Source organism: Pithys albifrons, chromosome 9 (assembly GCF_047495875.1).
Source record: "Pithys albifrons albifrons isolate INPA30051 chromosome 9, PitAlb_v1, whole genome shotgun sequence".
NCBI lineage: Eukaryota > Metazoa > Chordata > Aves > Passeriformes > Thamnophilidae > Pithys > Pithys albifrons.
In genome coordinates this window covers 17,539,889-17,563,792 of record NC_092466.1, presented here as the reverse complement: position 1 = coordinate 17,563,792, position 23,904 = coordinate 17,539,889, and the positions used below count along the sequence as shown (strand labels likewise).

General features: G+C 35.8%; 2 protein-coding genes across 3 annotated transcripts in view; one reads left to right on the top strand and one right to left on the bottom strand.

The window, feature by feature from the left end:
• LOC139675436 (protein FRA10AC1 homolog) overlaps positions 1-17,236 on the top strand; it is a 24,822-nt gene extending 7,586 nt beyond the window's left edge. The window contains exons 6-15 of one of the 2 annotated variants that reach the window (XM_071563038.1): positions 640-723; positions 1,191-1,275; positions 4,506-4,551; positions 6,060-6,098; positions 7,178-7,291; positions 8,278-8,320; positions 9,744-9,868; positions 10,477-10,515; positions 11,833-11,917; positions 12,355-17,236. In XM_071563038.1, coding sequence (XP_071419139.1) covers positions 640-723; positions 1,191-1,275; positions 4,506-4,551; positions 6,060-6,098; positions 7,178-7,291; positions 8,278-8,320; positions 9,744-9,868; positions 10,477-10,515; positions 11,833-11,917; positions 12,355-12,397 — 703 coding nt within the window. In that variant the 3' untranslated portion in view covers positions 12,398-17,236. The remainder of the gene's footprint in view (positions 1-639; positions 724-1,190; positions 1,276-4,505; positions 4,552-6,059; positions 6,099-7,177; positions 7,292-8,277; positions 8,321-9,743; positions 9,869-10,476; positions 10,516-11,832; positions 11,918-12,354) is intronic. The other variant, XM_071563039.1, reaches the window with a different exon arrangement.
• The window catches only part of PDE6C (phosphodiesterase 6C), a 26,502-nt gene continuing 17,897 nt past the window's right edge, over positions 15,300-23,904 (bottom strand). Inside the window, exons 15-22 of the mRNA XM_071563045.1 lie at positions 23,575-23,662; positions 21,937-22,037; positions 20,732-20,839; positions 20,390-20,453; positions 19,466-19,540; positions 19,239-19,322; positions 18,249-18,402; positions 15,300-15,514 (exon numbers count right to left, since the gene is read on the bottom strand). Of these exons, the coding sequence (XP_071419146.1) occupies positions 15,453-15,514; positions 18,249-18,402; positions 19,239-19,322; positions 19,466-19,540; positions 20,390-20,453; positions 20,732-20,839; positions 21,937-22,037; positions 23,575-23,662 (736 nt within the window). The 3' untranslated portion in view covers positions 15,300-15,452. The remainder of the gene's footprint in view (positions 15,515-18,248; positions 18,403-19,238; positions 19,323-19,465; positions 19,541-20,389; positions 20,454-20,731; positions 20,840-21,936; positions 22,038-23,574; positions 23,663-23,904) is intronic.

Genomic DNA, 23,904 nt, shown 5'->3' with positions numbered 1-23,904 from the left:
TTATGTCAAGCTGTTAAATATGTTATAGCTTTGGGGGCAGAGATGGATGTGGCTGTAGATGAAATTAGTAATGATTTTGGTCACAAGTGGTAACTACAGTAATTGTAAATCCAGACCAGAAAACTGCATTGTTTCATTTTGGTTTCGTATTTTTAGATAAGAACTTAACCATGAGCTGAATGATTCTTGTTTTGTTATGTAAAAGGAAAGATGACAGGTGAGCATTAATTGAGAGTACATTGAGAAATATCTGTCAGTACCTTCAAAATAACAGTCTGAAATACCTTCGAAATGTGCAGAATTGCTATCCATTGTCCAGAATAATGATAACCTTCTTTAGAGCTGTCTGTAACTGCCTTTTAAAATCACTGTCTTCAATAAAGTATAAAAAGTATTTTCAGACAGCCTCAAGTCATCCACAGTTTCAGTTGCTGTTTTCCACCATGAGTTTTAGTTTTGGTTTTTGGAGCAGGTATGCTGGGGAATACACTTTTGGGACTTCTATTTCATAGCAATGTATTCCTTTATGTGGTGGGGTGGAGAGCACAGCTGTGAACTACTGATACTTACCAAATTATTATTTGATGGACTTTTCATTTTAATGCTACATTGTACTAAAAAAAGTGTGTTCTTTTATAGAGCAAATGACAAGACAGATCTTGATGTTATTAGAGAAAACCATAGATTCCTGTGGAGGGAAGAAGATGAAGCAGACATGAATTGGTACCTGAAACTATTATGGAACATGTTATTTTTAGATCACTTGTACTAAATTTGTAGTGTCCCCTACTAAATAAGAATAACTGTGCATACTTAGTAATCTTTCTTTGATCTTTGATGCATTTGAAAATGAAAGACCATTAGGTCTTTCATATTGCAGTATTGCTCGACTGGCAGTGTGAGTTGATGACAGAAAGAACTAATAAGTAATTGTGGATTCTCTGAGATCCAAATGACTGTTCTGAAAACTCTGAAGAAAGCGGAGTGTGAAAAAACATGGTTTAGTGTGTACTGTAGATTTATATATTTTTTTGCAGTTTTATGGAAATTACTCCTTAGTTTAAGGAGTGTGTATCTGTTGCATTTCTCTGCAACTTTTTTTCTGGATTAAACAACATGTCTTGCTAATGTCATTATAAATGTAAAAGAAATTATGTTCTGTATTTAATAAGTAATACTTTTTGTTAAAGGGAGAAGAGTCTTGCGAAGAAGTATTATGATAAATTGTTCAAAGAATACTGCATAGCAGATCTCAGCAGATACAAAGAGAATAAGGTATGTTTCATTATTATAAATCATACTAATTTTAAAGTGTGTCCTTTTTAAAAATTGCCTTATGATTGTGGATATGTTGTGAAACTGGAATGTTGTACCCCTTACCTAGAGAGAGAGAGTTGTGAGAATTTGTCAAGTTACTTAATAAGCAGCAGCAGTTGGAATGCAAGCATTGTCACTGCCCCAAAAATATGCTCCTGTGGGAATAGGAGCATTTCTGTCAGATGGTGTGTTATGAAGAAGTGTGTGAACAAGGCAGAAAATGCAAAGGGGTTAAAGGAAGACGGCTAGAAAGGTTGCTTGGAGAGGAGCAATAGATGAAGCCTAAAAAACCCTGGAATGTTGCTGTTAAAAAGAAAAGTCTAAAAAGAGTTTTGTAGTTGAATGCTGGCAAAAACAATTTTGGAAAAGTCTATTCTAAAGTAGCATCTTTTGCTGGTTGTTCTTTTCTCTTTCTGGAAAGAGGATTTGTATGTGCCTTGGAAATAAATAGAATTTCTTAAGAGAAACGGCTCAATTCCAGCACCAGGTTTTCTTCTTAACTGGAGCAGCCTTTATTTTCCCCAAGTTTTTGGCTGACTAACTTCTTAGTCAAAGAGTATACATGGATTTTGTGATTTTGCAGAGTGTTGCTAAACTCAGATGTGCCTTGGGGTTGTTAGCACACAGTAACCCAGCTCTGGAAAGAGTGTCAATATAGTTCTTTTAGATTATTTATAGTATAGAAAACTACATTCACTGGTAAATATTTGCAAGAACTGGGTTTAACTCTATTAGGCAGAAAAGATGGCAGTCATCTAAAGACAGTTGGAACAGTAAAATGCAAAAATGTAATTAAAATTTACAAAAATGAAGATGCTGAAGATGCCTTCCCTCCTTTTTTTGAGTACATTTTGTTTTATTTTCCTATAGCTGTTCGTGTCCCTCAGTGTCCACTCTGTCTTCCAAGTGATTTCCCTGGAGCTTACAGATTTTGTTTTGCCACTGTGCCAAGTTTCTGTGTTTGCTGTCTTTCGTGGGAAACTGGTCTGCACCAGATTCTTTTCTTTTTTTTGTGAGTGTTGTGTGAACAGTTTCTCCCTGTCAGAATTCAAGTGTGTTCTGTCCTAACTTTAAGGTCACTCTCAATTCCCATTTGTATTTACCTGTATTTTTGGAATTGCCATGTCAGCATAACTGTTGTGTTATGCAGTTTGTAATATATGTGTGCTTTCTGTTCTCAAGTATGATCTGAACATATGAAAGTCCTTTCTTTGAAGTTCTTAGAAAAACAGGAAAAAAAGAGCTTTTTTTAATTACTGATTTATCCATGCCTGTGTTTGGTATAGAAGGATTTCAAAGCAGGGTTTTTTCTTGGAAGTCTGAAACAGGCTACTGATCCCATTTGCACCAATGGAATTCAGTTAGTGCTTTCAGATTATTCCGTCTTGTTTCTTTTTTTGCGTTTCCAGAAACCGTTGGGTGTCTTTAGCCCCTCATTCCTTCTGTTTTGCAGTGCTGGTGCTGTGAGAGGTGCAGGGTAGATAACAAGCTTCTCAGCTGGCCAACCTTTTGCATGATCATTGTTGATGCTTGGTATGATGATGCTTCATCTTGATATAAGAAAGATATTTTTTACAGTGAAAACATTAATTTACTGGAACAATGGTCCTAGAGGCACGTTACAATCCACATTGCTGAAGGTTTTGCAGGTGCAATTGCACAGGGTGCTGGATAATCGTCCCCCTTTTCCCATGACTGACTGAACCAGGTGGTCTGTCAAGGTGCCTTCCAACCTGGGCTCTTTGATTCTCTGATATTATATCCTTCTGGTGTCAAAGTGAAGTTGGAGGTCAGTTTTCTGTGATGTTTTAAACATATGTATTGCACAGATTGAGACTTGCACATACACGCTCATCTGTCTTTTCACAGCTGTAATTATTCCACTCCAACTGAAATCATCTAGTCAGGTAATTTTTCTAAAGATCTCTGCATAGAGATTGCAGCTCAGATATCTTTTGCACCTTTTCTTTCAAGAAAACACACTGTTTTCCCTAATACTGGATAAGAACCAGTTTCATGGAAGCATCTCTCTTGAGGTTCTGAAAATAAGGAGAGCAGCTTGTCAGAGGCTGAAACTCAGAAGAAAACAGTCAGGAGCCCCCAGACATGAAACCCCAGGGCTGCAGCCACATTGCAGGTGCTGGTTCAGACTGTTTCACGCAGATACACTCATGACTGTGCACACCTGCACACACACAGCTGGCTGAGACTCCCCTGGTCTCACAGCATACCCCTCGTGCTGTCAGCTCTAGTGGTGCAGCAGGGCTCTCACACACAGAGCTCACCAGGGCAGACCCACTCACACTCCTTGCCCCCCTGCCCTTCACCTCACTGATGGCTGCTCTGGCTTGGTCTTCACTGGTACTCACACGCTCACTTTCACACCTGCTCTCATCTTGGTTGCTGATGCTGTAGGCAAAGAGGACCTTGTGGTCCATGATCCCACTTTCCATTGTGTGATTGGGACATGCCATCTTTTCATTTTGATCAGAAATGCCACTGTGAACCTCTGGTATGAGGCTACTTCGAGACAGTGGCAGAGTCTGTTCTGAAGGCTTTTGCTTGTGATGGGTCTGTTGCTCCTTACATTTTCCCTAGACAGGAATTTTTTAGGTCAAGGTTGTCTTTGAACCTTCAGTGCATCGTGTCTGCGAGCTTTCAGGCTGGTAAATGACCATCTGTATTGTCAGAGTTTAGTTCTGTTGTCAGTTTTGCAATGCAGCAAGGGAGGGTGCTCTTCATCTCATCTTTACTTTGATATGCATTGGACTTGAAATGTTCCTTATTTGCTGTCTCTGTGCTTTGTTTTGTAGCTTAACAGTTTGGAAATGTCTCCTATTTGCTAAGAAATGAAATCTGTTTGACACCTGGTCATTAAATAGAATACATTTTATTCCTTTGGTTTTATTTCTAGATTTCTAGGCCAACTTGTCTTCCACTTAGAAATGTTAAATGTTTACTGTTGTCGTTGTTTTCCAGTATGGACGCTTTCCTGTGAAAATAAAAGTATTTGAAGTATTTTTATAAGTAAAATGGCATTCTGGCAAACAGAGGCAGAGAGCTAGTTTTAATTAGAAGAGAAAGAAAGTACTTTTTCCTGATCAGAATTGAGTGGATAAATCACGAACCAGACATCAATCAACTGATGTTGACTATTCACAACTTAATTTTGGTTCTTATTTTAACAGTTTGGATTTAGATGGCGTCATGAGAAAGAAGTAATTTCAGGGAAAGGTACTGCTGTCTTTAATTTTTTATTACATTTCTTGATGCTTTTCTTGCTGCATTTTGACATAATTTTCTTACACAGTATTTGACAATACTGGTAAGCTTATCAGATAATGGAGGATAAATTGATATAACTTCCAACTTCACTGTTTCATCCCACATAGGTCTCAAGTGCACACTGATGTGCATATATTAAAATTAAAAGAACATGGGGTTTATTTTTACAGGATCAGATTTGTAATGAACACCACCATAATGCATTTGATAATGTAGAATTTCATGGATGTGCTTTTAGCTGCTTTTCTCCAATAGTTCTGTTACCTCATTAGCCTTTGATGCTCTTAATTGGTGTCTCTCGGTAGTTTTCCCCAGGAAATAATTTATTTATTACAGTTTCTCCAGTGTTGTTCTGCAAAATGTTAACTTTTAGTCAAAATTTATTGTGTAATGTCTGTTTTAGCCTAAATTGGCTTTGAAAGCTTCAGTGGGAATAGTTGGAATAGTTATCATGCCTCCCAATCCTGTTTCTAAATCAGTAGCTTAATTCTGTGTGTGAATTCTTACCAGTGTGTTACAGGGACCTTGCACAGTGGTTCCCATTCCATGGCCCAAGTTCTGGGCTTTTTTCAAGTTGCTGAACAAATGAGAAAATGAGGTGAATGTATTGCTCTTCCTCTGGGTGGATTCTCATACATGAGTAGTTTTCAGAAGTCATGGGTGCACATGCAAGTAAATTGCATGGAGTGGTATTGTTGATCAGTATCACTCAGTTACAGTTCTGTAAAGAGCTCTATTATATTACAAAAAGTTAAAAGCCATTTTTTTAAAAAATACATATTTTTCACACTTTAATTGTGAGGGATTTTAAGCTATAAAGATTAAAGTTTCTAAAGGTGGTTGTAGTAATATGTTTCATTTAGCACAACAGGTTTTATTACCAGATAGTTACATTTGATGTGTGCTTTATTGACTTGTCTAAAAAGATAATTAAAATTAAATGAGCAATAAATTATTTTTACGTCTTTGTGGTGAAAAAGAATTTAAAGCTGCATTGTACTTTTAATATCAGGTGCTTCATTTTTTAAAATGTGGCAGAAAGTGCAGAATTGCGTATTTCAAGCTTTTTAATGGAATCCCAGTGGGAAGCGTACAATGGGAGAATTGGGAAATCCTCCCTTTCACCACTGGAGGGCGCGAGAACCCAACGCGCTCCCGGCCATCAGAAACACTTCACGAGTGCGGTTCTAAACGATCCCTTAAAGAAGACGTGGGTCTTTAATGTTATTTTTAAATATAAACCAGCAATATAAATTGATTTACTCAAATCTAATAATACGTTAATACCTACCTGTCTGATAATTCACACAGTATAGACTTACTTTAGCTATGTCAGTAACAGTGGCAATGAGAACCACTGTTGGTGCACTGTACTGTGGTTTGGGTGTGTTAAGAAGGGAATGCAGGAATGAGTTACTCTGATTTGGTTGCTTTGCTTTTCTTGTCTGTCTTTGTAGGGTCACAAAGAAGAAGGGCTAGGATAAGTGAAAGGAGAGGTATCACTTCGCTTATAAAACTAATTCTGAATGCCAAATTATTTCTTTTTCCTCTCTTTTCTTCCTGATTCCAGTCTTTTGCCATAGGTGTTTTGAAAGGAGGTCATATTGGAGATTGCTGATGACACAGGATATGATAGCCATACCATACATGTTTAATGTATATTAATTGAAACTTTTTTTTTATTGGGAGTCCTGGAGGGGTTTACCTTCAAATGTTTGCATTGCAAGTGGTGTTTCATTGCAGAAATGAAGTATGTGAGGACACTGCCAATCCACTAGTTAGCAGCTTAAGCAGAATTTGCTGTGGTTAATCGTTCAGTAGCAGTCCTGCTTGTGAGCCTGTTAATACATATCCTTCACATTCCTTCTAGCAGCCCTGTATGCAAATCAGTCTTCTGCAAAGGGAATATACGTATATTGGGATGTCAGTGGTGTAAACATCATTGGTTATGTGCAGATTGTTTTAAAAGCAGTGTTGCTTTTTGCATAATGAACTGAAGGAAGCTTTTAAAGCTGACATAATTTCTCACAAATTTGTACTTCCTTTTCTTAAAAGTGCTTATGGAAAGTCATTAGAATACAAATTGTATGGGCAGTATATCAGGTAAACTAGTTAGTTGATAAGAACATGGGCATCTTCATTTGATACGTACATGATACTTTCAGTATTTTGATGTCATTAGAGATGCATGTCTGTATCACACCTCCTGATCCATCATCCTCTACTAAGTAAGTAATTATTTAGGGAATAGAATGTATCCTTGCAACATTAATTTTTTCAGAGTTCAGTATTAGGCTTATTATTTCATAGCATATCTTCATCCATACATTTCAGAACACAGTTCAAGTTATGTTTTTTCTTTGCAAATAGGCAATATTGTGCAAGTATAGTTGATTGATTGCTTTGTTGTTCTTTGTTACAGTTTTCTTAATCTATATGTTATTTTTTGATTTGTTTTTTATTTGAAAGAAATGGAAAACAAAAAGCAAAAACTGAGCAAAACTGGAAATAACAAACCCAAACCTATGCTTGTTAATCACTGAACAACACTTTGCTGCTTTTGATCTTTTTACAGGTCAGTTTTCCTGTGGAAGTAAGCACTGTGATGAGCAAACAGGCCTGAAGAGCTGGGAGGTGAATTTTGGTTACGTTGAACATGGTGAAAAGAGAAATGCACTTGTGAAATTGCGTAAGTCAGCCCTTCAAGGATATGGACACTTAAAAGAAGACAAATATCTTGTGTTTTAAAAGCCATTGAGCAAGATTTGATGATAATGATATTAGTTCATGCAAAATGGAAAACGCTGAATAGGAGATAATTCTGTTAAATTAATCACAGGTGGTAGTATGATGGTCCTGATTTGGAGAGAACAGCTGTTGTCATTCTGTATGATGAAGCTGTTACATGTTGACTATACTGCATAATGAATGGTATCATAAAATGAGAATAATTGATTATAAGCTGTTTTGTATACAGGCATGCTTAGTTTTAATGGACAATGCTTCATTGCAAGGAGTGTTTCAGCGCTGTCATTGCTCATTCGGTTACTTGATTTAGGAGTTGTTAGGGTTTTGGACTAGACGACTTCTTGCACACCTTCAGCTCAACGGATATTTTAATATTTATGTTTTCTTTCAAAAGTTCTATCTTTAATTCAATAATTTCATTTTCCAGTCTTTCATCTTGACTGGGATTTTCTTATTCAGTATTGTGTACATTTTGATGCATTCATCAGATAATTAAACTTGCCAGAGTTTACACAGTTACTTTGTGTAAAACAAACAAATGGTGGTTTTTTCTTTTGTGCATGAGACACTCCATGTGGGAGCACTTGGTATCTGGAAAAGTTCTAAGATGCTTTGGGTCTTCAGTATTATTGTAGAACAATTTGATCTTTGCACAAAGATCCATAAAATGGGATGTCTGTATGTGATAAGTACCGATACTTCAGATGCCAGTGCTAAACCTGTGATCTTTCTCCATGTTTAGTAAAATCTGGGTTTGTACAGAAGACTTTTACTATGATATTTTTCTCAGTCATGACTGTAATTACATTGTAACTACTATGTTGAAGGAAAAACTACTGAAATGAAAAGATCTGGTTCTATCTACAAGTTTTGTTAATTGTGCTTATCCAAATCATGGCTGCAGTGTTCTCATTTTCTCTTTTTCAGGACTATGTCCAGAATGTTCCCACAAACTAAACTTTCATCACCGGTAATGACATATTTTGAAAATATGGGGCTGAATTATTGGTAGGTTACAGTTATGAACAGCAGACAGGGGGAATCCTTCAGCTAGATGATTAGGAACTTCTTTTATTCTGAAATTAACATAATTATTTTGAAGTTCTTAGAAAGCCACTGACTTGTCCCTGTTGTGAGTCAGAGATTGTGCTAACGAAAGTGCAAAACCCCTCAAAGTGGAAGAATCCCGTCCCTACCACCACAGAAGTTTCATTTGCCTTATTTCAGCCCAGTGATTATTTTTCTTAGCTGAACATTTACACAAAACGCTTTTATTTTCTCCCTTTCTGTGTTTCAAAGCTCAAATGCTTTCCCTTTTATTCAAAGTAGTGGGTTTATGTGTGAGTCAAGTGACTGTGCGTGGAAAGTTTGTATTTGAGTGTTCTTTGAGAATCACTTATTAATAGAAGAGAAAAATAGTGTATTTTGAACCTAAAAAATATGTGCATTAGGGTTGTTTTTTGTGGCTGTCTGTAATCTTATTGAATTCCACAGCTATTGACACTCAGTTTTTATGATTTTTTTTCATCTTGATGTGAACATGAACTTAGTTGCATGTCTCCATAATTAAGCCATACAATTATCTGCAGAACATGTAAAAATGAAACCTTTGAGCTAGGAAATGATTTCTAAAGTAACAGAAATCAGACATGCATCTAGTAGTTAATCCATTTTAAAAGTTAATCCATATTCAGTTTCATTAGAGCACTAGTAGATATTAAGATGGATAATTAACTAACTGAGATTAGTTTGATTTGATTTTTTGAACTGAAATCATAAAATCCCTTAAATTCAGAATAAGCATGATCAAACATTTTGTCGATTCCAGAGTAATACTTACTTTGAAACAATTACAGTGACTCCTTTGTACAAAGAAGCTGGAAAAAGTTAGTCTGTGTTCTTAAAACATGTCTATATATGTAATACTGAAAATAAAACATGTGGGTTGTTGTTTGTAGCAGCTTCTTAGGCTTGAGAGTCCTCTACCTCAGGTTTTGTTGCTATCAAATATGAAAATGTATTTTAAAATCTATGTTAACTGTGTTTTTCTCATTACATATATACAAAATCATTTGCTAAATGAAAAAAATTCAATATAAGCAAGAATTTGGGATGATAGAAAGTTATTTTTTATATTTACTGTTTATTTGACAACTTACTGTTCTTGTTGTCTGTATCAGTGTCTTATTACTGACTTAAGCATTTCCTGTCCTCTACCTTCAGCCATAGAGCTCTTGTGTTTCTACAGCACTTTTAACTAAAGTAATCTTCTTCAGTTTAACTACTATTAGGTTTCTGAAAAAATTGCAACTGTTTGACTTAATTAAATGCTTCAAACTTCCTGTTGCATAAGAAGTAAATATAACAGAGGTGTACGTTCATCTTTTTTAAAGGAGGAAGGAAGTCAAAACACAGAAGAAAAGAGGCACAGCTGTACAGACCTCTGAAGAGCCAAAAAGTAAGAAGGCAAAACAATCTCGTTCAGCAAAAAAGAAGTCCAAAAAAAAGACCCATAAAGGTACATTTAAGTTTTACGCCTTCAGTTATTAAAATATTCAAATGTGTTAGTTGAACCTTAGTTTTGCTATAGCTGCATAGATATAGAAATATAATTATGTATAGATAAATACATTTAGTTACACAGAGAGATAGATAACTTTCTTGACTGTAGGACAGGTAGTCAAAAAGATAAATTTCTTAGGTAAAATTTCCTAGATGCAAAAAAAAGATAAATTTCTTACATATAACAGAGAGGGAGCCTTTTGAAAAATACACATTACCAGTAAAATTTGTCCAAGAATTGGACATTGCATACCAAAAAGAGTTGTGATGTATTTCATTCCATGAGGCTTTGGGGTTGAAAGCCTTTTGGAAATGTTAGATAACCTTTTTACACCAGAGATCCTGGGATAACATAATTGTGCTCAAACTGATGACCTTTGTACTCATGCAAAAGAAAATCCCTTTACTTCAGTGTTTGCTTTCTTTGCCTGTGGTGTGTGTGTGTGCATGTGCACGTGTTTACGTGTAATACGTTGTGATAAAAATACCATTGTAAACAGTTTAAGATAATGGATAACCAAGGTAAGCTTACTGGTTTTTTTCTATTTTGGTGTTTCTTTACAGATCAGGTTTCTTCAGAAGATTCAGAGAATTCTAATAAAGGTGAAGTATTTATGTTTTTGTAGTAAGTTGTATTATTTCGTAGACATCTGTCATTGATCTCAGTTTTATTAGCTCTCTTTTAATATTTTGCAAGATAAAAATGTCTGAAAACCAATATGAAGGTTCAAATTAATTACTTACATATCTTGAATTAAAACGAAGGGAATTTGAAGAAGGAAATTGTTTAAGCAAAGAACGAAAATGTGGGCAGATAACAGAGTGAAAATAATCAGAAAAGTGAGAGGTCAGACTGCTTTGAGAAAAGAGTAGAGGGTGCAAAAACAGATACATTATTAATTGCATGGGTCCAGGTATGGAAATACGTGCTGTGTAATCTGTGCTGTGTAAAGAAAGTACTTTTCTGATACAAGAACTACTACATTTTCCTTCACAGGAAATGTGATTTGTACTTTTAGGTTCTCTGCTATGAAGATTTTAAATAAATCTATGATCTATGAAGATTTTAAATAAATCCTAGGCTTTAATTAAAGTCTTTCCAGCTACCACTTGTAGTACCTCAGAGACCTACTTGTGCACTCAGTCTCAGTGACTCATTTAGGCACTGGTTGTCCCTGTAGCTCAGAAATTCCAGTCTTCTGTTTCTTTTTTGATGAAATAAGCCCCATCTCCTGGTCATGCCAGTTCTTACTGCAGACTGTCTAGAAGGGATTGAGTGTTTCTTCTGATTGCTCTGCTCTGCTATACAGTTTTCAGGATGTCTTCAGGCTCCAGGTTTTTCCAGTTAGATACAAGAAGACCTGAAGCAGTTTTCTTATCACTTGAACAATGTCCAAAATTTCTGTTTTGTCAGGAAAGCTTTATTGGAAGATAGAGTTTTTTTAGATCAGGGCATATTTCTGATACAAGTTTTCACTCCTATATCCTTATATGAAACATTTATGCAGTAATCTGTGTTTTCTGACAATTTCACTGGTAAGTCACAATTGATAAAAATTATCATTGAAGTAGAAGTAAGGTAATTGATTTATTTAATATCATTAATTGAAACTATATTGTTATTCTAGGTTTGTGCCTGTTTAATTTTAGGAACAAAATGCAAATGCTATGCTGCTGTTGTGTCAATATCAGTGTTTTCACATAGTGGTTGTTTTGTTTGACCAGAACTTTAGTTCATAATATCTAAGAATCTTTTTGATGCTTCATTGATTAACACTGCAAAACACTTTATGCAAAGTAAAGTTCTGTTTATTCTCATTATTGCAATTAAACATTGCTCCTAGCAATATACCATCCAAGTAAAAAAAAGGATGAATTATTTTAAAATTTATTTCATAAATATTCTAAATTTTTAAACAGATTCTGATAACAGCAATGCGGAAGATGGTCCCTCAGATGCTGACTTCTGGAAGGGTCCTCTACAAGATGCAGATGAAAAGTCACGGTTAGTTTGATCTAGTGAACTTACAGCTGGTAAAATGTACAGTGTCCATTCAGAAGTGCAAAGGCAGAGGTTTTTCACAAGTGTTTCAAGGGTTAGTCTGCCATCAAAAGTTACAGCAAATATTTTCCATGCTGTGAACCTAAGAACGTGTTTTTAAAGAGACATACACAGCTCTGGAGGAGAATTTTTGTCAAGTGTTGCCACTGCTGTCTTACCCACTATGATACTGTTAATTATTTTAGAAGTAAATCCTAACAGTCAGCTCACTGCTGGTGCACACATAAAAAAATGTGAAGAGTGTTGAAATAAGTCAAAATTACCTATACTTTCTATAATTCTAGTGAGAAGTTTGCTAAATCTTTTTCATACAAAGATTATCTCCTAGGTTCAAATCCAAAGCAGAACTATCTTTGACATTTTTGTTGTTGTTCTTACAGGGAGGAGGAGTTTGATGAGTACTTTCAAGACTTGTTTCTCTAACACTTGAAATCAATGTAGGCTGATTTTCTTCAAGAATTGTCAAGATGGAAGTCTGGAAATCCAGTCACAATTTACCAGAGACCTCTTTTTGCCTGCATACCTTTTCTGCAGTCACTCATACAAACTATTTGGGTAGATTATCTTTGTAGAAGGCTTCAAATCGAAAAACTTTCTTTTTCTTGTGGTAGGCTGCATACTCATGAAACAAGAGAAATCATTTTTTCAGTGCAAAAGATACATGGCACCCAAACTTAAACAAACAAGAATATAGTTTATTGACATTACATCATGGAAGTTCGCTGCTTTCAATTTTATCCCAAACTTCAGTTTTTACCAGATTTTTGTAGAGGAGCATTTTGTAAGTTTCTGTGAGTAGTTTAAAGCCATACACTTTAATATATTCATGTTTTAATTCATTTGACAAGAGTTAATAGCCTTAAATTTATTGGTCATGTAGACTTTAATATTCAGGTAAGAAAGTATTTTCAAGTGCTATTGGAGAAGTTCAAATTTTATCAAATATGTACTCTGTTGAATTAAGTAATTCATATGTGAAATGTCTCCTGTACTCCTTCAAAAAGTTCAGTTTATTGTGACTTTGTTTTAAATTTTAGTTACAATGTGATGTGCTGTATAATTCCTTTGGTAAAAATTTGTGTGGTTGGTGAATTTTTTCGTGTGAAACGTAATGTGTGGCTTTCTACTGGAGATGTACATGTGACTTTTATGTTATCTGTGGCTTCTGATCTCCTTTCCATTAAATGAATGTTAATCCTTCTTTAAAGTGTAATCCTAAATACACAAGTAAAGCATGTGTATTGCTTCAGAAACTTACTGGATTCGTCTTCCTCTTCAAGGTGCAACACATCTTTAAAGATTTGTTTGGTTATGTTTCCAAAGAAACAGTCTGCACATGAATAGGTGCAGTAGGTATCTTTTTTCTGTCAGGTGAAAATTATTTTGGATACAAAGAACAAACTTCTTAAATTTTCATGTTATTCTGAGGAAAGTTAATGTTGTATAAAATATTTATTTGGTAAGTACTTCTCACTGTAGATATGTGTATAGAAAGTATTTATAGTAAGTATTTGATGCAGAAAATGTAACAGCAGAGATGGTTGCAGTGTATTTATGAACATTTTACATGCACTCATATGAATAAGTTGAGAACTCTATTTACAACAAAGTATTACTTGACATAATTACATTTTAAACAGTTTGTACTTACATAATAGATGACAGTACAAGGACATATTTAGGGTGTCCTTGAGTAAGAAGTAAATGTGGCCTTGCATGAAGGCTTCTTTAGGTAAGAAGGTGGATTTAAAGGTTAATCTCTGTCATCTTGCAAGCTTGGTTGAGAGTCAAATCCAATCTGCAGCAATCTGCTTACACATGTACAACTTGCCCAAAGGGGCTTTTGTCAAATGCGCTGCTATATTTGTTGCTTCAAGTATTGTATATTAACTCTGTGTTCTGGATAACTAACTCCTTGTTGGGTCTTTAAAATACACTTATAAAAAGTTACAGTATACATAGTAAATACATAATTTAATACAGTTTGAATAAAATTACATTATCAAACAACCTTGAAATAGTTTTCTTTAGCAACTGCATTTAATACAGAAAATAACACGATACCCAGTTTTATGTCATAACTGTTTGCATAAAATATCTGGCCAGTTTATATCAGGATGTTTTAAGTGCTGAGGTTTTTTTGGGGAGACCTTTAATTTTGCATGTTAATTGTACACAGTATCTCTGTTTGTGGAGCATTCTTAGAAAGGCTTATGTAGAGCAAATTGCTCATTCTCCCTCCTCTGTGGATGCTGAGAGCTCTTCAGAGGAAAAAATGTGTGGGTCTGCTTTTTTTAAAAGGGGAGGAAAAGTGACAGGGTTGTCTCTGCATGTTGCACTTGTTTATTGCAGGAATTGCATTTGACATCCATCTCCTTGGATTGGAAACTGATTCCAGTGAATTCTCAGATCCTTGTGTGATATAGCAGCCATTGCCCCTCCTGCATCTGCAGAAGGAGCTGGCCTTGTGAGATCTGAGTAGAAGGCATGGAGTGGACTGTTCAAGAACAGGTTTTAGTAGGGAAATCATTCTTTATGAATAGCTGATTTGTGTGCAGTCTGTCGTCTTGGTTGGAGAGAGAGGTGATGTGAGGTAATGTCATGTGCTCTAATTCTGCTTTCCTTCTCAAGATTAAATTGGTTCCAATTAATTGTTTACAAATTCTTTAATTTATTGCATTTTAAAAAAGGTACACTGGGAGTACATGAGCCTTTTAAAGTGCCTTTAAATGTAGATCCTGCTGTAGATATGCTGGTACAGGTATCTTAGTAAACTGTATGTAAAGTGTGTTTATGGTCTGCCATTTCAGATTTTTACAAAACAGTTGGTCAGTTTAGGAACTGTGGGAGGGCCCTTTGCATACAAACAACAGAGAGGTTCCCCTGAGTGGTGGCTACAATTTACAGATTTATCCTTGGTAATTTTGAAAATATATGATGTACCATGGACCTGCTTTTTATAACTAGAGCCAGGGAATTGTGTTGAGCATTCCTGAAATGGAGGAGATTTTTACTGTAGAACATTATATAGTATTGAGAATGAAGGAAAAGGACAGAATTCCAGATTAAGGAAAGACACATAATATCAAAATCTAAATATACAAGTAACGAATTGCAATTTTTGTTTGAATTGTACACATTAGATTTCATTCCATAATTTCATAGAAGTTCTTCCAAAAATTATGTATTTTCTGGACAGTGTGCAGAAGTTACATGTTTTAATAAAAACACTGTATGTAAATTGAGTGACATGAAAAAATTCCTAGAGTGCACAGATCACACCGTTACTTTTTTAAGTTTTTAATTGTAACCATTTTTTTGCTCCATTAAAAATTATTTCCAACAAATGGCAAGTGTTTTAGGAGAATTGTTATAGATCGATCTATACTATTCTATGCAAAGCAGAAATCCACTGGTGTTCATTGAAGTTCTTTCTAGATGTCTTTTCTGTAGCAGGAACAGTGTCTGAGACAAAGAATTACAAAACTACACATGTTTTGGATTTTCCATCCTCTCCACCTCCACCTCCAGGTCCATTTTCTGGTAAAAAACAGAGAGGGAAAATAAAATTAGTATTTTGTGTTAATTCTAGCTGCTCTAATTTCTTGTTATAGAAGTGTGCTTTTGTTTTATGTATTTTATGTGTGTTTGACCTTCTGAAATTTCATTGCCTGTCTGGGAAATAGAAGTATGAAACAATGACACGTTATATATACATATATGTATATAGTGTAGGAGTTGATACCAACATTTCTCAAAGGACCAAACACACACTGAACCACTCTTACTGGAAAGTTTCAGCAGTTAAATATATATGACTGTCCCACACATACAAAACTGAGGAATGCAAGCCATGCAAAAGAAAAAAACTCTTGGATCATTATAATCTGTGAATCTATTTTTGAAGCAGATCATACAAAAACTTTAATTTGACCTAATTGCATAAACCTTTATCCAACCCTGCATGAATCCCTTTGTAATTACTGATTAGGAGAGACAGTTTTATGCTTTTATCTATAGCTACTGATTCTATTACTGTCTCTCTCAAATGATTCCACAGATGTTCATTGGTCATAGTTAAGATTGTTTCAATGTAATAAATTGTGTTTCCAGGTTCATTTAAGGTAAGATACCAATATTAGAATTAAAACTTACATTCGAAAGCTGTGGATCACCATGTTACTAGGTCATTTTCGACCCTTTCCACCTGCATTGAAACATGTCACATGATCAGTGTCCTACCCTCTGTAATTTGTGGATATAATCAACACTATGTCACTAAGTAATTGATTTTCTCAGTTTAATACTGTATTCTGTTTTACTTTCTGTTCTGAACTTTCCACTGTAGTGGTTCAGCAAACATGTTTATTTTGTTTTGTGTCTCCTGAATGGCTAAGAATAGCCAGGTCAGTGTGATCTAGAGAAACCACCATGGTCCAGCATGTATCAAGTTTGTGTTTGTATGAACTGACTTAACAAACCCATATATTTACATGGCCTTGATTTGGCTGTCTGAGATTGTTCTTCACAAATGTGCATGGCCTCATTCCAGTGTGTGTTTAAAAAGATGCAGAATAATTCTTTTTGTGATGCCAATTATTATATGCAAAGGCCAGATCCTTAGCGCCTGCAAATCAATCTGTCTGTGCTTGCCTGTTTTCCTTGTGGAAAATTATTTCCTAAGTCAGTGACTTAAGTGATTGCAAAATATCAATGTTCTTAGAAGGTCGTAAGTTCAAGTGGGAGTAGAAATATTTGACTCTTCCTAAATGTATTATTTAATTTTTATTTAAGAAGCTTATGCTTAATGGCATAGGGTCTGACTTTAGTAACTATACTCTTTGCCAAGAAAGTGAATACATATTAGGAAGTCTGAAGTTACATAAAGAGATCCCAGGTTGTTTTGTTTTGATGTTTGTTCTTGCTGATATTTCTGTGAAGTTCATATGCTTATGTTCTAGTGTAAGGGAAGGAGTACTTTTCTCATGCTAACAACCTCAGCAATAAATTAATCTTAAATAAAATTATTTGAATAATTGGAAAAAACTGTAATTGCAATTAATTGAAAATAAATTTGGGAGATAATTCAGAGGGTGTAATTTCTGTGAAATTTTGCATAAGTGGTATCACAGTGTGATCAGGCCAAAATATTTAATTAATTTTATTACTCTTCCAAAAATCTGCTTTGGCTAATGATGTAATTTATAAAACTTTTTAAACTACTTTGCAATAACAGTTAGTGGTTGGTTTTTTTTATTTTAACCTAATACCAATCTTTTAGGAGCCAGTAATTTTAGTTCCTCTTCACACACTGACAGTAACTTGATGGGTGGCCTTGAATAGCTTTTCTTTTGTGTGAAATGTGAAGAATACTCACCTATTTCCAACAGACACTGGTTAATGGATATATTATTCAGTACTGGTTTATGTTTTAAAAATGTGAAACACAGAGTAAACTAACTTTTCTTCTTCAAACTGGCTGACAGTAAATCACTCTGGTTTAATCACACATGGTTTTGTTTTAATCTCTGAAACTTTTCAGTCATCTCAGTTGATTGGCAGAGCTGTTGGCCTGCTGTTCCACGTGCATAACAGAATAGAAATAACTGACTCATTTGACTCAGGTGTTACACTTGAGTGATAGCTTCTCAGTTTCTATAAAATCAGATTCTCTTCTAGGTTACAATACATAGAGCCATGCTTTCAGTGTTAGGACTCGGACTGTCTTTGGAAGATTAGTGTTGAATTTGTAATATGAGGGTTTATTTAAGCCAAGAAACAGGTGGTAGGGAACTAGAGCCAAAAGCTTTATCTTAAACTTGTAAGAGAAGTGGGGATTTGCACTGCTTTTTTATTTTCCAAAATGCACACCCTCCATTCCCTTACGTTTTTCATTTTCAACTTAAAAAAACACTTGAGTACGTTTGTGGCTGGTGCCACACAGAATTTTAATGCATCTCTAGTATTTCAGATAAGCAAGTGTTTAATGACATTCAATTTTAAGTCTTTAGACAAAAGAAATTTTACATTCCCTTCACTTTTGTGATGGTCATATTTTATGTAATTCTGCAGTTTAGAAAATGAGGTCAGCATCCTGGATTTTTGTCATGTTTAAAGGCTACTCTTTCAAGTAAAGACAAAGCTAATTTGGGAAATTCAGAACTTGCATGCCATTAGTGTAAACTCTTACAGAATAACGCACAAGTGCATTGCATGTAGGAATTTGAGAGAGAATATGTTGACTGCCTTACAAATACCGAAGAAGTTACTTAACCTTTTTGTTGGGCAGCTTCCTCTTCCTTTTTCTTTTGCTCCTCAATAGCTTTCACCTTCTCTTCGTATTCATCAGCTCGTGTTTTCCATTCAACCCTGTTGTTTTGAAGACCATCAAACATGGGTGTAATTTCCTTGTGAAACCTTGAGAATTCCTGTACAATGTAAATAAGTTAGAAATTGGTAAGCACTGATGAATTGTAAAGTCTGAAATTGTCGAAATACTGCTGAGAAAAATTTCATTTTTCTATTTGATCCCATTCTAAAGAATATTAATGGAAATACCATATTGGGACAATAATGCCCTATTGTGCCTGTTAAGAAAATATCAGAATTCTATAGTGCACATTTCAGTATCTTCCCTAATCCCACGTATATGCAATAGTCTGAGTCATTCAACTATAAATATGACAAATAGTATTTTATCAGGATGCAACAAAAAAATCTATTACCCTATAGTATATTCCAAGCAGATGAGGATATATCTGAAGATGTTAAAATAATACGTGTCACTTTTTTACATGACATTTTGGGATATTATAAAAGCTAGACAGGGGTTAATAATGTTAACATTTCAATGCCTTACAAAAGATAAAGAATATCTACACATCCAGAGTATTGCACATTTCCCTTTGCTGTGCCATTAACTGCTTTCTGTAACCATCCACATGTTGCTTGTTTATATTAAAGGGTACTGTGAACGATCAAGCTGAACATTGTAACTCAATCGTTCAAGGTAAGAACCAAACCTCAGCACCTCCAGGTTTCACTAGGATCTTCCCTAATGAATTTGCTTCACATCTCTTGAATCTGCTCTGTGGGAGCAATTCTTTAAGAATTTGAAATCTTTGAAAAATTGTGGCAGTTTTGATGGTTGCTCACTCTGTGACCAGGAGGTCTACTGCTGTCTAGAGTATTTTAACTGAACAGCTTGCCAGTAATTGTGCCATCAGAACTGCTACAGTTGGAAAACAAAACCTGTTATTCTTACCTTGTACACAAATGTACACACAAAATCTATGAAACCAACTTGGAGCTTAGGTAATTCATCTCCCTTGTTTCTGTCCATCATAGGCTAGAACAGAAGAGCAGTAATTTAGAAAATGCAGATATCATGCTTTTTGATATAGTGATCTAGTAAGTGTCATGGATCATTACTTATTCAATGTTTAATAACAGTTAATATTGCTTAACACAATTAAATTATTTAGTACTTACAATAGGTTGTTGCTGTAGCACAGTTCTTTCCAGGTCACCTTGCTCCCAGAATTCATTTGCAACCATGAGGGCAACCTGGATAATCACAATTCGGTCAAATTATCAGCAGAAAGTAGTAAATTTAAATAAATAAAAGAACAAGGCTATCCAGAAAATGCGAAAATAAAAAAACCCAAAACTAAACCTGTCAGGTTTTTTTCAGCAGTACTGTCTGCTGTACTGAAGGCTTTTTGCAGAAAATTATCTCTTAACAATATCCTGATGCATGCTGAGTAAATGACATTGTTGTCAATGGGAACATGGCAATATTAGCAACATAACAGTCTTGTAGTACTGTAACATATATAACTTAGAAGACTGCACAAGTATCCTACAGTGGTATTTTGATTATGCATTGTTAAAACATATTCCATTCTGTAAGCCTAAGTGATGAACTTGAACAGGATGGTCAATAAATACTGGGATACTCGAAATACATATGTACCACTCTGTATCACAGAATTTATTTTTAGCATGTTTAAGCTACTTTGCAATGGTACCAAGATCTTCAGAATAGACAATTCACACCATACTGTTTTTAAATCTGTACCTTAAAAATAGCTGGAAAGTAGTAAAAGTTGTATAGCACAAAAGTAGCTTGAGTGATATTTAAGGGTAGCAAGAACAGCTACCAGAATTGGGGGTGCCAGTTTTAGCAGAAGGACAAGTAGAGAACGGTTGAAAGCTGTGGAGTGGTTGAGGAGAGACATCATGGAACTCCTTACACTCACAGTGACAGAAGTAGAGGTTCTTTTCTGGAAGTAACACATACTTAAATATGTATGAACTGATAATCAAGTTTTTGGGTTTTTTTAGCTGATAATGCCCCAAATGGGCAGTAATACAGAGAGTAAATGCAGTATCGTGTATTTCAAAAGTACCTACCTTACTCTGCACTTCCCAAGGCTTGGTTATTGCAGACAAGTCACATCCAGTCATCATCATAGCCCTTTGAAAACAAAAAACCAAAACAAGCATAGTTTTGGGTGTCAAGAGGATGGTGCCAGACTCTTTTCCATGCTGCCCAGGGAGAGGACAAGGAGCAATGGCCACAGACTAAAACACAAGAAGTTCCACCTCAACATGAGGAAGAACAAATATACATTGAAGATGGCAAGCACTGGACAATAACACTAAATCTTAATTTGCATGTTTAGGAGCCCAAACTCTTTTCAAATCTAGTCCTAGGTAAATGATTCAATGAAGAGTAAAATATTAACCACCTACATGATAACTTCTTTTTTTGTTGGGTCAATAGATATATACTTAATTGCCTGCTCTTCTGTTTCCATTTTCTCAATTGCATCAACAATCTTTTGAAACATAGTTCTTTTCCTGTTAAAACATACCAATAAAACATATATTAGTGAGCATAATCTCTTGCAATAAAAAGTAAATAGAAAACAATATTTACTGTGTTACTGCTTTTCCAAACTAGCATCCTAATAGTAGTATCAAAGTGACACCCTCCTGTTGAACTCAAAGTTTTCAGGTAACTGAGACATTTAGATTTTTGTATATACCACTGACATGTAAAGTAATATGTCAGAATTCTGTCAAAGAAACAACCCATTTCCAACCTCTTCACACTAAACTAGGATGACATTCTCATTTGTTTAGTATTACAGGTGCATTACTTTCTGTAACATAGTGAATTGGGAAAAGTGAAGCAAATACTAATAAATATTATTCCACTTCCTCCCATCAAAAATCCAAAGAATTATTAAGATCTGACTGAGAAGAAATTTCAAAAACAAAAAGTGTCTTGCTATTGCTTAATAGATCTTCTAATTTGTGATAATGAAAAAATGGAATTACTCTTCTTTAAAATTTAATAACTGCTGTTGAACAACTACCTGAATTTTTACCTGTCTTATAAGTTGTCCCAGTCATAAAACAAAAGGCTCCATATATCTTTAAAGAAAATACCCATTATAAAATCATATGAAGTCACTAACTTAGGAACACAATGGATGATTTGATATTTGCAGTCTTTGGCATATTTAGTGCTGGGATCAGTTGATGTCTGCAGCATTTTTTTGAAACCAACATATTAATTTTTGGCATCCTCTTGTTTAGTGTGAGTCTTTGTTGTATGGTGTGCTAAATATCACATATGCACACAGCCTTATGGTTTGGCTTCCGAATCCACATTTCTGGAATACAGTGTTTGTTGAAACTAAAGCACATTGGAATGATCTGCTAAATGTTTATGATTTATTATATACATCTATGCATTCTCTAATTTGAAAACTTATAATGAGTCTAAAAATGTCTTGGGTTTTACAATAAGTAGACTTAATAATTTTAAGTAGAGCTCTATGCTCTGCATATAAACATGTTTGTATTCTGCATATAAACTAAAAATGACAGTTATACATTCTATAGGATTGACTTTTTCAGTAGGAAGTTATACAGAATTTAGTACTTACTTGAAATACAAAGCCAAGTCAGTTGCTATTATTGCAACTTCAAATAAGTGTAGAACGGTTTCAAACTGGCGCTTATTTAGGTTCTGGAAGATGTTTAAACTCTGCAAGGTGGAAAGTTTATGAATTCAATTCCTTTTATAACACTGTCTTTGGTTTGTACTATAGAAGTTCTCGCAGCATAGTGTAACAAAATTTGCCAACTACAGTCCCTAAATTAAAACAGTGCTACAAATTAAAAATTCACATTCTGTAAATCTAATTTTCCTAGACTTTTTAAAGCTTCCCAGTAGAGACCTGTTCCTGCTGTTAGCATGGGTTGGCACAATTGCCTGCAGTGGAGTTAGGGACCTACCATGGTAAATGCAACATCCTTTTCCTCAGGCAAGGAGAATGAGACCATCACACAGCATTTTTCTAAGTGTCCTGGATTTCTTTCTTTCTTTTACAGAGGGGACAATGCCTGTGTGAGCACAGGGACTGCAGTGCTGTTGGTGAGAGCCTCCAGAGGTCCTGGCAGCTGCTCTGACCGAGAGCAGGAGTGAGTCCCCAGCGTCTCACATTTGAAAAAGTACATTGCCATCAATAAAGGTAAAGGGGTTTTGCTTGTTTGCTTTGTCATTGTAAACCTTCTCAGGTTTTTATGAGCATTGTGCTACTGCTTAGCATAAGGGTTTATTCTGTGGCCTCGTGAGGTCAGGCAATAACATCACTGCAGGGATTAGCAATGGAAAATGAGGGTGGAAGTGGGTGCCTGTCACACAGCTGCGAACAAGGGATGGAAGGGCCACATGTGTGTATGTCCTGCATTTAAATTGCTTATTTCCCAAGAAAATACATAGTAAAGAGTGCAAATTGTCTCCTTTGCTGTAACCAGAGGCTGGCACCGCTGAGGACAGGATGGCTGATCCCCTCTGGAGGAGCAGGGCTGGGATAGCCGAGCCTGGGGACTCTGTGGTGGGGAAGGGCAGCTGGGGAAGGGCAGGCTGGGGAAGGACAGGCTGGGGAAGGGCAGGCTGGGGAAGGACAGACTGGGGAAGGGCAGGCTGGGGAAGGGCAGCTGGGGAAGGACAGGCTGGGGAAGGGCAGCTGGGGAAGGACAGGCTGGGGAAGGGCAGCTGTGGGTGCTGCCCCGTGCAGGAGCATTGCAGTGGGAGCTGCAGCTCAGCCTCGCCAGGCCCCTTCTCTGCTCAGCCAGGTAAAGGTGTGGGGTTGGTCTGGCCTGGGGGCAGGGGGCCCTCCATGAGCAGCTCCAGCACTTTGTGCCTCAGCTGAGAGCCTGCAGCTGATCTGGGACCTCGTGAACCAGGAACAGCACTTTAGTGACAACATTTTGTATCTGTGTGTGTTATATTTTCTGCTTTGGTCTCAGCATCAGCTGTTTTGTGAAAATGGAAAAATAACTGAGACGTGTGAGTGAGGCCCAGAGGAAAAGCTTTTCTATCCGAAGTGAGTCTGTTTCTGGTGGAATTACTGACGTTTCTCTAAAAGTGGAAAATTTGTAAGAATTTGGTTTGAACTTCCGAATTTTATCATGATTTCTTAATCTTGAGGAATTAATGAGGACCAGTGAAATTTGGAACAGTGTAATCTAATTGGATTTTTGTGTTGATCATTGTGAGCAGAAGGCCCATGACATACCTCATCTTGCAGCAGGGTTTTACTGTACTCTAGATGATGCCTTTCTAAAATGGAGGAGCCATGAAGCTTTGCCAGTGGAGCAGCTGACCTGTCGAAAAATAGGCAATTATTTATTATTTTGAAGGCAATTGTTTTTATTCAGTTTTCATATTTTTAGGATTCAAATGCACCTGATCTCCATGTTCAATACTTTAATCTGTATACATTAACCATTGGCATGATACAGAGAAAAAATCCATCTTGCTGGCCTTCATTTTTGTGAGTGATGTTGGAAACTGGAGAGCCTACTAAAGTCAAAGGCACCTCTGTTCTGTCTTGAATGTTCAGGTT